Consider the following 14,106-nt stretch of genomic DNA (forward strand, 5'->3'; position numbering starts at 1 on the left):
TAGACCAATTGCTGTTAAGTAAAGAAGACATTTTGGCCATTCCACTGGTGGACTGGAACGCCTGCCAGAAAGTCTATGCTCAATGTCAAGGTTCATGGAAGAGTCATGACCAACTTGGCACTGGGCTTTGCACATGGCTTGAAGCCTATTCTTTCCAAACATAGAATGGGTGGTCACCTCACAGGCAGCGAACCTATGAAACCCACCATGATGCAGTGTCTGATGGAAAATGTCACAGCTACCATGGAAACTCAGACTGCTGCCATCATTGCTTTGGATAACCATGTTCAAAAGGGCTTTTGGAACTTCACAACAGTCAATCAAACTGCTCTCTAACAATTCAGTAGGATTGCTGAGGTGCCACTCCAGGAGAGTGTCAGTGGATCCATGGAGCACCAACCTACTGCCCTCTATCAGTATGAAAACATTCCTGCTCCCACCCTTGCTGGTCTGCGAGTACCCTTGCTGTTGTCTGTCAGCCAGCCAGCCCAGACCGCAGCAGCCCAGGCAGAGATGGTGCAGTCTGAAGCTGAGCTTTCTAGGTTCAGAGTTGCTCAAGGTTGCCCATCAAGGCCATCTGCACTCTCCTCAATTGGAAGTCAGCAGCCTTCCATCACCCATTCTGCAGCTATTGGGGAAGCATTTCATAGGAGCACTGGGATTGGCAAAGGTACAAAGAAAATAGATGCCAAGGAAATGCACAAGCGTGATTAGTTTATTTTTGTATACATTATGTCATCATTGAATTCATAAATTTGGATTGGAATGTGCATTTTCTTTTTTTTGTGTTATCAGAATGAGTACCATGTGATGGTCAATGATAGAGGAAAAGTAAGGAGTGTGTGGGTGAATGGGGAGGTGTGGTACCACTCATGAATGATTTCATCATGTAAAACCCAGGCAAAAAGGAGCTGTCTACATTTTGCCTCCCTTTCTCTTCCTCCTCTTCCTTCTCCACTTCTTCCTCCTCCTCCTGCTGCTCCTTAGCTTCTTCCCTGATAGTTGGTGGCAAGGGCCATTCCCTCAGAATGGGCAGGTTGTGCACCCATGTCTGGAAACAGTTTATTTTAGCACATTTTATTTTAAATGAACAGAAAGTACTTTAGCATCAGCCAGACGACTCCCCGTAGACTATTGAAACTTTAGCCAAGTATAGGAAAGCTCCAAAAACATGCACAGTTGCACCAGCTGCCGGAAGAAATAATTGAGCAACTAATCTGTAATTAGTTCATGATCTCGTTAAGTAGCGCTAGTGGGGATCTTTCGTGCCGTTTAATATTGTGTTCAACTGTGCAAGGTTCAAACTGAGCGTAAACTGGAATGTGGCATTTGAAAATGGTAATGCGGACGTCAAATCAGCATTGCGCTCTGACATCATTATCTGTCTGACCTGCATGCTGCCGCCAGTCATTAGATGCACATGCAAACCCTTTACCATGATGGCATCCAGAGTGTGGAAGTGTGTGTGCACATTTTGGATGCCATTTCCGAGCATTAGGAGGCCATGTGCGATGGAGCCCAATTTTTCACTCAGTGAATATTGGGAAGTTATTTACCCTTTGGGGTTCTGTTGTCCAAATTGATTACATCCTGATTCTGATAATGCAGATATATTTCCAACAGGAGCTGCTGGACAATGATTAGGAACAGGAACTCCTTCCCCAACAAGGGCCAATAAAAGCTCCCATGCATTCTGCTTGGCTGAGATCAGGTAGCTTAGAACTGATTACGTGTCAAAACTAGAATTTTTCTGGTCTCAATGGCTCAGCTACTCACTGTCTTAACTAGGTGAGTAACCAGGTGACAAATTAACTTTTAACAGCTTCTTGGAGAACAAACTTTGAGAATGTGTTCGGAATCAAAAGCTGTATTGTGAATAAGTTCAGCCTCTAAGATTGGAAGTGGGTGCCATGGCTGCTTTATCCAGTGACATAGAGATAACAGTCATTTCTGATGCATTGACTATCTATATAGGGCTCGATTTTATTCCGGTGACGGATGTCCCGGTGGCAGGCCAAAAGGCGGGGGGAGAACTCGTCTTGGCCCTCTGTCAGAACCCTGTAGCTAATTAAAGCTGGGTAGCAAATTAACTGCCTGCCGTTGGGGATGCTGTCCCTTTAAGTGACGAGCTCGCACCTCCAGAGCTGCAGGCCAATCGGAGGGCCGACAGTTCTGAAGTACCAGCAGTGCCACAAGGAGCGGTGCCCAGTGCTGGTACTGCAGGAGGCCCTGCAGTACTGAAGAGAGGAGACGACTCCAGGAGAGGTAAGTGGGGTCAGGGTTGCCGGGGCTAGTCAGGCACGCCCTGGCAACAGGGTCGGGTGGGGGGGGAGGTTTGGTGAGGGTGGGGGTGGGTACGCTTTTCCTGGGGGAGTGGCGATTAGCGCTTGGGGGCCTTCTGGGTGCCCTGGATTGCCCCCAAAGGAGGGACCCCATCCCCCAATTGTGCTAGGAGGATTCCAGGCTTTACCTGATGGCATCTCCACATGGCCTCCGTCTTCTATAAAGTTGAGGTGGAGGTGGGAAGAGGCCCTTAAGTGGCCATTAATTGGCCACTTAATGGCCTCAATTGGCCTGGGCAGGAAGGCTATCCTTGGCCTTCCCCATCCAGGACAAAATGGAAGGGTGCCTGGGCAACATCGGGAATGTTCCCACCTGCCATTTTGTTTGCCCACCTGGTCTCCGTGCCTGCATCCAAGGGCAGCACAAAATTCTGTCCATAGCTTCTACAACATTTTGGATCCGCAAGGTGATCTGGAGGATAAAATATTTTTTATTAGTAGGGATGTTATGCCATATAATGTACAGTATATTATCAGGACTACCAATTAATGGTATTGAATAATTAAAATTCAATTTTTATTATGTTGTCTCACAGAATTTTTCATAGTATTCTTAGTAAATTTTGGAATTCCATTTTGGAATTAACTAAGTTTTAAATAAGGTTTTACTTAGAAAAAAAGTTAGCATGCAGGTACAGCAAATAATTAGGAAAGCAAATGGAATGCTGGCCTTTATTGCAAGGGATATGGATATAAAAGTAAGGAAGTCTTGCTACAACTATGCAGGGTGTTGGTGAGATTACAACTAGAATACTGTGTGCAGTTTTAGTCTCCTTATTTAAGGAAGGATAGAATATAGAACATAGAACAGTACAGCACAGTACAGGCCTTTCGGCCCACGATGTTGTGCCCAACCTTTAACCTACTCTAGGATCAAACTACCTACATACCCTTCATACTACTATCATCCATGTACCTATCCAAGAGTCGCTTAAATGTCCCTAATGTATCTGCTTATACTACCACCGCTGGCAGTGCATTCCACGCACCCACCACTCTGTGGAAAGAACCTACCTTTGACATCTCCCCGAAACCTTCCTCCAATCACCTTAAAATTATGCCCCCTGGTGATAGCCCTTTCCACCCTGGGAAAAAGTCTCTGGCTATCCACTCTGTCTATGCCTCTCATCATCTTGTACCCCTTTATCAAGTCACCTCTCATCCTTCTTCGCTCCAATGAGAAAAGCCCTAGCTCCCTCAACCTTTCTTCGTAAGACATGCCCTCCAGTCCAGGCAGCATCCTGGTAAATCTCCTCTGCACCCTCTCTAAAGCTTCCACATCCTTCCTATAATGAGGCGACCAGAACTGAACACAATTTTCCAAGTGTGGTCTAACCAGGGCTTCATAGAGCTGCAGCATAACCTCGCGGCTCTTAAACTCAATCCCCCTGTTAATGAAAGCTAACACACCATACGCTTTCTTAACAACCCTATCAACTTGGGTGGCAACTTTGAGCGATCTATGGACATGGACCCCAAGATCCCTCTGTTCCTCCACACTACCAAGAATCCTGTCTTTAAGCCTGTATTCTGCATTCAAATTCGACTTTCCAAAATGAATCACTCCACACTTTTCCAGGTTGAACTCCATCTGCCACTTCTCAGCCCAGCTCTGCATCCTGTCAATGTCCCGTTGCAACCTACAACAGCCTTCCACACTATCCACAACTCCAGCAACCTTCGTGTCATCGGCAAACTTGCTAACCCAGCCTTCCACTTCCTCATCCAAGTCATTTATAAAAATCACAAAGAGCAGAGGTCCCAGAACAGATCCCTGCAGAACACCACTGGTCACTGAGCTCCAGGCTGAATACTTTCCATCTACTACCACCCTCTGTCTTCTATGGGCCAGCCAATTTTGTATCCAGACAGCCAACTTTCCCGTGGCGGCACCCCCACCCCCACCCCCCCCCCCCCCCCCACCCCTGCTGCTTGGTGAGGGGACCCGACTTTAAATATTTAAATAAACTCTATGCATACATTTAAATCCAATTCCCCACGATCTTACATTCATTTCTGGATCTTCAGTGTGACGTGCAGCACTCACGTGCCTTCACTTTCTTGTCCAGGGAAAGCTGGTGCCACTCAGGTGGGGAAGGGGGAATCTTAGGACTTCTAGTGTGTGGGGGGGGGGGGTGGTCAACGCTGCATTTTTAGTGTGGGGAGGGGGAAAGAGGTGACCTCTGCACTAGTGTAGTTGAGAGGGGGAAAGGGATGACCTCTGCACTTTGTGTAGTTGAGAGGGGGGAGAGGGGTGACCTCTGCACTTTGTGCTGTTGTGGGGAGAAAGGGTCAACTCTGCAATTTCAGTGTATTGTTGGAGGGGAGGGGAGGGTAAATGGGCCAAACATTTATTTTTAGTGTAGTTGGGGGCGGAAAATGAGGTCAGCAGTTATCTGTCAATACAGGCCTGACAGCCCTTCAAAAATGCCTGCGCAAAAACAGGCGATGCCACGTGACTGGGGGGGTGGCCACCCTGCAATTATAACGAGCTGTCGCATGCTAGATCGCGACAGCATGGCGGCGTGCGACCCGCATGTGCGGGTCACCATTTTTTCACTTGCCGCCACTCCCGGCAGCGGGAAAATAAAATCCAGCTCATTGTGTCTAGTTCTGGGCACCACACTTTAGGGAAGATGTGAAGGCATTACAGAGGGTGCAGAAAAGTTTCACAAGAATTTTTTCAGTGATGAGGAACTTCAGTTACATGGATAGGTTGGAGAAGCTGGGATTGTTCTCCTTGGAGAAGAGAAAATTAAGAGGAGATTTGTAGAGGTGTTCAAAATGATGAGGGGTCTGGACAGAGTAGATAGGAAGGAAATAGGAAAAATTTGCAGGGCTACGGGGAAAGAGCAGGGGATTGGGACGAGGTGAGTTGCTCTTACAGGGAGCCGGCATGGACAGGACAGGCCGAATGACCTCCTTCTGTGCTGTATATTCTATGATTCTGTGAGGAGGAATTTCTTCTCTCAGATAATCATGAATGTTTGGAATGCTGTACCCCAGAGAGCTGTGGAGCTGTGTCATTGAATGTATTCAAGGCTGAGGTAGACAGATTTTTGAACTACAGGGGAGTCAAGGGTTATGGGGAATAGGCAGGAAACTGGAGTTGTGGCCGAGCTCAGATCAGCCATGATCATATTGAATGATGGAGCAGGCTTGAGGGACTGTATGGCCTACTCCTGTTCCTATTTCTCATGTACTTGTTGCTTCCCCTTTGTGCGACAGTGAGCTGATAAGTGGAACAATTTATTTTCCACAAGTGCTTACCAATTTATGGACTTCAGGTTTTCTCATAGATTTGACCACAAAATTAATGTTGCCAAGGACATAAAGTTAGGCGGTATTGTAAGCAGTATAGACGGAAGCATAAAATTACAAAGAGATATTGATATATTCAGTGAATGGGCATAACGGTGGGAAATGGATTTCAATATAAGCAAATGTGAGGTCATCCTCTTTGGACCTAAAAAGGATGGGAATAGGTATGTTCTAAATGGTGAAAAGTTAGAAACAGTGGAGATCCAAAGAGACTTGAGGGTCCAAGTATGTAGATCATTAAAATGTCATGAGCAGGTACAGAAAATAATCAGAAATGTAGATGGAATACTGGCCTTTATATCTAGAGGAATAGCACACTATGGGGTAGAATTCATGCTTTAGCTGTAAAAAACCCAGCTTAGATGACTGAATTACTGTGAACAGTTCTGGTACCACACCCTAGGAAGGATATATTGGCCCTGGAGGGAGTGCAGCATAGATTTGCTAGAATGATACCTGGACTCCAAGGGTTAAATTACAAGGAGAGATTATACAAACTAGAGTTGTATTCCCTGGTATTTAGAAAGTTTAGGGGTGATTTGATTGAAGTATTCAATACATTCAGGGAACAGAAAGGGTCGATTGGGAGTAACTATTTCCATTAGTTGGGCAGTCTAGGATGGTGGTATGATCTAAAAATTAGGCCAGACCTTTCAGGAGTGAAATTTGGAAACACTTCTTTATGGAAAGGATGGTCGAAGTTTTAAACTCTTTTCCACGAACAGAAATTGATGCTAGATAAATTGTCAATTTTAAAACTGAAATTTATAGATTTTTGTTATCCAATGGTATTAAGAAACATGAGGTAAAGGTGGGTATATGAATTTAACTCGCAGATCAGCCATGATCTCATTGAATGGCGGAACAAGTACAAGGAGCTAAATGGCCTACTCCAGTTCTAATGTTCCTACACAACAAGTACACAAAGGAAATCTGGGCCATTAACACTAAACTGGAATTATATTGACGTAAAGTTTGTAGACCAGTTCCAATGAGATTGCTTTGAAATCTTTTCTCATCTGTTATCAGTTATGATGTCATCTTTATGAAATATGAAGACTATTTCATGGAGATGTCATTATATATAGTTATAAGGGACTAATGACTTGCTACCTTGGCATTTGATGATTAGTTAAATATGTTATAAGTCTCATATAATTAAGTAGGGCATTTAAACTGACAAGATTGCTGTTTTCTGTTTGTTTAACCCTAAAAAAATTATGGGGCAAAATAGCTGGAGCGACTGAACTCAGAAATGTTGATTACTCACAACTGTTATTTTAGAAACAGCAACAGTGGCTTAAAGGTTCAGTTGACTTTAAATGAAGAATGCAAGGGTCAAGTTATTCCAACCATAATTGAAAAACTTTTTAGAAGCACAGTTGTGCATGTGTGTTAGCCCATTTGCTTTAGAACATCAAGGCTTCACTTCTTAAAGTGAACTTTTGTAATGTACTATTACTCCAGAACTGGAACTAATTTTAAAGATGTGGGTTTTAAAATTTAGAAACTATAATGTAAAGACTGTAAACAAAATGTATGGAGTAATAAGTTAAAGTTCGATTTTCTTCTTTATATGCATTCCTCTGGTTCATTATTCTACCATAGTCTTTTAAAAGATATCTGCTTATAAATGAAACTGCCACCCCATTAGATTTCCCATAAACTTATTGGGAATATAGGAACAGGAACAGGCATTGGCCAGTTAGCTCATGTAACTGTTCAGTAAGATCATGGCTGATCTGTGACATAACTCCATAGACCCACCTTTGCCTCATAACTCTAGGTAAATCAAAGAACCGGATGGGATTGTCGAAAATGTTTAAACAGGAGTTGTAAAGAAATATTTTCAGAATGTAGGCTGCACCCCTTGAATTTCTTTTGTAATATTTGATCCTTATGACAGTAAAATTTATTTATATCAGTATGTATTGCAAACTCAATCATATTTCAAGTTTTATTTTTAAATATGCTATGAGAATTACAGAATAATTTTGATATTTATTGGATTTAAATTCATCCTGTACTAAAACTGTCCTGGATGGTTTTTTTCTTTAAAAGGATGCAGACATAATTAACAGCAAAGAAGTAACAATTTTAAATAAAAACAGAAAATGCTGGCAGCATCTGTGGAGTGAGAAACAGAGTTAACACTTCAGTTTGATGACCTTTCATCAGAACTTTGAAAAGTTAGAGCTGTAATAGATTTTAAGCAAGCATTTCAGTTTTTATTACCGATTTCCGACATTTGCAGTATTTTGCTTTTGTAACTATTTTAAGTTTTGTTTCAGATGGTAGCTACATACAAATTCAGCTCTGATTAGTTTGAATAATTTAACCATCACTGCATTCATATAACTAAAGAGTTAGAGTAGCCAGTGGCTTGGGGTTTATTTCTTAATTCTCTGCACCAAAAAGATGTAAGGTTTTGGTAGTAGGAAGCAATGTGTTACATTTGCACCACCAGGACAGTCAGCAGGCCCTCTGCTTCTTCCTTAGGGGGCTTTGCTGAACACCTTCGTTCAGTCCAGAAATATGACCCTGAGTTTCCAGTCACCTGGTATTTAACTCTTTGTCCCACTCCCACTTTGACTTCTCTGTTCTCAGCCTCCTACACAGTTCCAATGAAGCTCAAGGAATAGCTCCTTATCTTTCAATTAGGACCTCACAACCTTCTGGACTCAACTTTGAGTTCAACAATTTCAGGTCATAACCACTGCTCCCATTTTTTCTGACAGCAAGTGATGATAGTGATTCTGCTGTTCACTTACTCATTCCTGCTTTTCATCCTATCACAGGCCTTCCCTTTTGTTCTTTCCTTCACTTCCCCCCTTTCCCTGCCTCTGTACTTGCTTAAAACCTGTTACATCGGTAACATTTTCTAGTTCCGAGAAATGGTCACTGGCTTGAAACATTGGGTGAATTTTAATGTAGAAGAGAGCATTGGGGTTGGGTGCGGGTGTGGGGGTTAAAACTAGAGAAAATAAGAGCGCATTGGAAAGGCGGCTTCAACCTGACAACTTGTGCATTTGACTCCAGCATGTTAGGCTGCCTGGGTGAAATCCCCTCAGGAGAGGGGGGCTGTTAATTTCCATAGACTAATCACTCAGTTAGAATGATATTGACACACTGTTTTCACTTTAATGTTGGGTCCATGGGTTTCCTGGGCCACTGAAATCAAGGCAAGTGCACAGCAGCAATTTAGGGGGCTAAAGCAATCTTAGTCAAAGATGCCTATAAATATTCAGTACTCACAACTACTTTCTTAGCTGCTAGTGGAAAAGTGTTTGTTCACGGTACTTTTTCTGAGAGGTTACTTTGTACAATTTAGAGGTTACTTTTCTTGTAGGTTTGCTTTATCACATCAGGATGGGTGCTGCTTATGCTGCCTTAGATTGGACCTCAGATGGAGACGAAGATGAGCAGCAACAGCACCTGCAACTTCCTATTATCAGACCTACAGTTGCACAGCAGAGAAGGTACCAGCAGAGGTTTGCAGCTCGCAGGCAGTGCTACCCACAACATAGGGTCTACAGGCAGAGGATAGGTTTCCTTGACTTGTGCGAACACCAGTGTCTCAGGAGGCTCAGGATGTCACTTCAGGTGGAGTCAGACATCTGCATCCTCTGAGAAGACCTTCTACTTGCTGGACCTGGTAGGCTGTCAAAGTCACCACTGCCTTTAGCATTTTTGTCTCTGGATCTTTTCGGAGCTCTGCCCCAGACATATGCAGGAGCCCCCAGTCCCATGCACAATTGCATTATGTGGGTGATTTATGGCTTGTTTGCCAAGGCAGGCAATTATGTCAACTTTGCCACCAATGATGCCAGTCAGAATGAGTGGGCGCTCAGCTTTGTGGCTCTGACTGGCTTCCCTTTGGTGCTGGGTGCCATCAACTGCACACACACATGGCAATCGCGCACCCCCAGAATATCCATGACTATTTGTCCACCATAAAGGTGTCCACTTCATCAATGTGCTGCTGGTGTGCAACCACAAAAAGATCTTTATGCAGGTGTGCACACAATTCTCTGGCAGCTACTATGAAGCTTTTGTCCTGCGGCAGTTCAAGTTCCCTGATTTCTTTGCACCTAGAAGCAGACTTAATGGGTGGCTGTTAGGTGACAAGGGATACCCTCTGCAAACTTGTACCATGGCATCTTTTAGAAATTCGAGCACTGACGTTCAATAGCATTACAATAAATGCCATATAACCACTAGATGTGTGATTGAACAGGCTATCAGCATGCTGAAGATGCACTCAGGTGACTGGATAGATCTGGATGTGCTGTTCAGTCTGCACCAGCCAGGGTCTCCAGAATAGTCATGGTTTGCTGTGCCCAGCACAACATTACACACTAATGAGGTTTGGATCCTGAAGGAGGGACAGGATGAAGAGCTCAGATCCTCCTTGGATGATGCGGAGGCGGAGGAGTAAGAAGAGGAGGAGGGCAATGCACCCCAGATGTTCACATTGCTACCCAGGTTGCCTATTACTGCAAGGTTCACCACTGCATCCATGCCACCAGAAACTGCATTAACCACTCTTCCCCTCTGCCCCACAAACCCCTCCCGCCACCCCACTATGCCACTGATACAAAACAACCTGCAACCAACCAACCCACCACCGGTTTAACATCCCCCCCCCCCCCCCATTGGTCCCCATCAAATTATGTTCTCACATTCATCATCAAAAAAGTTAGAAGGCCACTTATCACCAGGCATCCAGGAACGGACAAGACGGGAAAGTAGTGAAAAAGAATAACATTTATTTTATCTAAATAAATAACAAAAACTTATCAAAACAGCTTTTTCTCAGACACCCACATGCATACCCTTGTGTAGCTACAAAGTCATGCTCTTTTTTTCTGTGTGGCTGGCTTCAGCTGAGATAGGGGCAGACTGCTTATATCTCTGATCTGACTGCTGAAATGCTCTTGGCCTAATTCCTCTCGGTTTTGGAACTTGTCAGGGCCTTGCCAAAGACTGCTCTACCTGCATCTGTGCAGGGGCAGACTTTACATTGGGAGCAGCAAATAGGCTACTGACTGAGAGCTGTGAGTGAGAAGCTTTGATTGCATGACCCCTTTTGTCATCAGTCCTCTCATGGCCAGTCCACACTTCACTGCTACCATTGCTGGAGAACACTTTGGTGCAGATCATTGTGGCTCTGTAAGGCCAAGTCTAAGGTAGCTGTCAACCTATGTAAGGTGGCAGACATATTGGCATCCTGAGTCTGTACAGTGGTGTTGAAGACGTGCATCCACATGATGGTCCATGACATTGGCCATTCTATCCATGGAAGATCACATAATCACAGTGGCCTGTGACATCATTCTTCCCTCATGCTTTAAGTGTCCTCCTCCAATCTCTCTGCAATTGTGGTAATTCCAATCTGAAAGCCTATCAGTACATCGCACATTGTCTGCTACTGTATGATTCCTGTCTTCATCGACACCCCAAAGTACACCATCTGCGTCCAACTGAATCAGAGCTAGAAGAGGGCTGCACCCTCCAACCAGACTCTCGACTGCTGTCCCTGTCTCCACCATCAGCTTTTGCACACTTGAGAAGTGTGAGTCACCAAGTGAAAACCCAACTATCCCACTGAAGTGTGAATATATGAGCTGCTGCATGGTCTAAATGAGTCCTGTAATGGCACACTTTCATAAGGACTCAGCTCCTCTGAGTAATTGTTGGCAGTGCTTTCACTGAGTGCTGCCACATGCATGAAGGCCCTGTGAGAGATAAAAGACATGAATTAGTCCTGGCAAGATAAGAATATGTTGCAAGTTATCATTATGAAGCTGCTCATATTTCAATCACTGTTGAAATCATTGGCTGCATTATGTGGGTGGCTTTTAGTTAATTGTGTCACCAGGTAGTTGGGAGCTCCCCATCTCCCCATCTCCAACGGCCAGGCACAGCAAAATGCAACTGATCTCTAGTGACTCCTCTTCTGGGCTGGTCAGCTGCATGATGTTTGGAGGACCTTCCTCTCCCTGTGCTCTCTTTTCCTGTAAGAGGCATATGAGTGAGTGTAATGGCATATGTTCCTCTGATGGATGGAGTGCATTTGGTGAGGGTGACAATAAGGGCAACGCATGATATTGCATCAGGATGAGGGTGAGTGGGAGTAGTGGATGGATAGATGGGGATGCGAGGAAGTGCAGAGAAAGAGGAGAGCTACACATGTAAAGTAAGTGGATGTGAATGAAGAGTGATGTACTGGAGTAGGCTTGACAAGGCAGAGTGAGGGTGTGGGGTGATACGCACAGCAGAGTGCAAGTTAATGTGCCGCAGTACTCACCTTTACTCACACCTGCTTAGGTCATTAAATCGCTTTCTGCACTGAATCCGGGAGCATGGCACCATGCTCCTGCTGCTGACCTCCTCTGCTATTCCCAACCACACTTTTTTGGTCTCCGTTGCAGACTTCTTCCTCCTGGTGGTAGGGAAGTGTATCGCTCTCTGACTCCTTGCAGGTCCCAGCAGCACATCCAGGAGGTGTCACTGAAATGAGGCACAGTCTTTGCCTGTATGCACTTCATTCTGTTACTTGCTTCTCTCTTGTTCCCAACTCTGAACTTTTTCAAATGCATGTTTTAAGTGTTCCTTCAAATACTGGAGTTGAGATTGTGTCATTTGTAATTTATCCTCTGACATGCCCCCAACCCACCCGTTTTTCGGAGTTAAGATTCAGCCTGTAGTTTCTGAGTTATTGAAGTCGGAAGGTAGAAGAGCTGCTGATCAATGACGGACACTCTGATTTCTCAGCAAATGTTCTCTGCAATAATGGAAGTAATGCACATAAATGCAGGATCATATCTTTGTGCAGTTGCTGTGTAAGTCTTATCCACCTGTAAAATATAACATAAAGCAAGATGTGACCTACAAGCTACAAAAGTATACAGTAGCCTATTATCTGAGATCAGGTGATGCCTTTTTGATAATGGAATATTTTGTTTTGCAGGAACTCATCACAACACTATACATAGGTTTTCTGGGTCTGATCTTTTCTTCCTATTTCGTGTATCTGGCTGAGAAAGATGCAGTTGATGAGAAAGGGAAGACTGGGTTTGGAAGTTATGCTGATGCCTTATGGTGGGGCGTGGTGAGTTCTTTTGTATCTGATACTATACTGTCAAATGACATTTTCACACGAGAGTAAGATTAGTTAAATGTGCTCTCATTATGCACTTTAGGATTAGTATTTCTCTGTATATATTTAAAAAATACACCAAACTCCACAGGACACATTTTTGAATTGATAATGTCCAAAAATGCTCAATTAATACTTCGTAGTGCTGCCACTCAATTTGCTGCAATGTTGTAAAGTAAATGAAGCAGCAATAGAAATCATGCCATGTAATGAAGAGGATATAGATGATGGGATGCTTTTCTTGATGTCAGGAAACTCTAGATGGGCTCTTGGGCAAATCCAATGTCATGGTCTGTATTGTTTTCAATGGAATTAATCCAGGGCACATAAGAACTCTTTTTCATTGGTGATGTCATGCAATGCTTGAGTAGGAATGAAGAACTGATCTTGCGTACCTCCCTGCAGCAGAAAAAAAATAACATTTTATTAAAACGTTGAACAAAGCAACATATGTTCACTGAGTCTTTAGTCAGGATAAACTTGGATTAAAAAGTACTCCTCCAGACCAACTTTACTTTTTACATCATTCAAGTACAAACCTTAGCTTAGGAAATAGCTGCTTTTTTTAAAGAAACATTTTTGAGTTATATATGTATATATAAGATGGGGAAGCACTTGAATGAAAATATTGAGCTGGATTTTACCGAGCCCGCAACATCAGGCTCCATGGTCAGGGGCCGGGGGCGGAAGATGGTTGCGGAAGAGGCGCACCATGGAGCTTGACGCCGGGAGGTCCCAGCCTGATCCTCTTGACAGCGATGAGGCTCCGTGGTGGCCCCGCTGCCACTGCATGATGGGACCTCAATTTCAATACTTAAATCAATGACATGAATAAATTTAAATGAACATACCTTGAATCGTCCAGGCCCGCCGCAATCCTTAGTGCGGTGGCCGGCACTCCCGTGCCTTCAATTCCCCCGTCTAGGGAAAGCCGGCGTGACACTGGTGGGGATGGGGGAGGAGTTAAGATTTCCAGTGTATGTGGGTGGTGGGGGAACAGGGTCACATAAACATAATGAGTGTAGGGGATGGTGGGAAGGGGTGAACTTTAAACTTTGTGCAGTCTGAGGGGGGGAGAGGTCAAATTTAAAAGGTAAGTGTTTTGGGGGAAGGGCAAATAGTTAATGTAATTGATATTGGGGGTGGGAAAGGGATGTTAGAAATTTATTTGATAAATTTTGGGGAGTGTATCTTTAAAAATTTAAATATGCTGGCAGGATTGGCTGCCCTTTAAAAATGGCGCTAGCGCCTGCGCACAGGCAGCTGATGCCATTGCTGGTG

General features: G+C 44.1%; 1 protein-coding gene across 1 annotated transcript in view; it reads left to right on the forward strand.

The window, feature by feature from the left end:
- The window catches only part of kcnq1.2 (potassium voltage-gated channel, KQT-like subfamily, member 1.2), a 1,015,894-nt gene that overhangs the window by 166,704 nt on the left and 835,084 nt on the right, over nucleotides 1-14,106 (forward strand). Inside the window, exon 7 of the mRNA XM_068050636.1 lies at nucleotides 12,637-12,777. Within this exon, the coding sequence (XP_067906737.1) occupies nucleotides 12,637-12,777 (141 nt within the window). The remainder of the gene's footprint in view (nucleotides 1-12,636; nucleotides 12,778-14,106) is intronic.

This window comes from Heterodontus francisci, chromosome 18 (genome assembly GCF_036365525.1).
Source record: "Heterodontus francisci isolate sHetFra1 chromosome 18, sHetFra1.hap1, whole genome shotgun sequence".
Lineage (NCBI taxonomy): Eukaryota > Metazoa > Chordata > Chondrichthyes > Heterodontiformes > Heterodontidae > Heterodontus > Heterodontus francisci.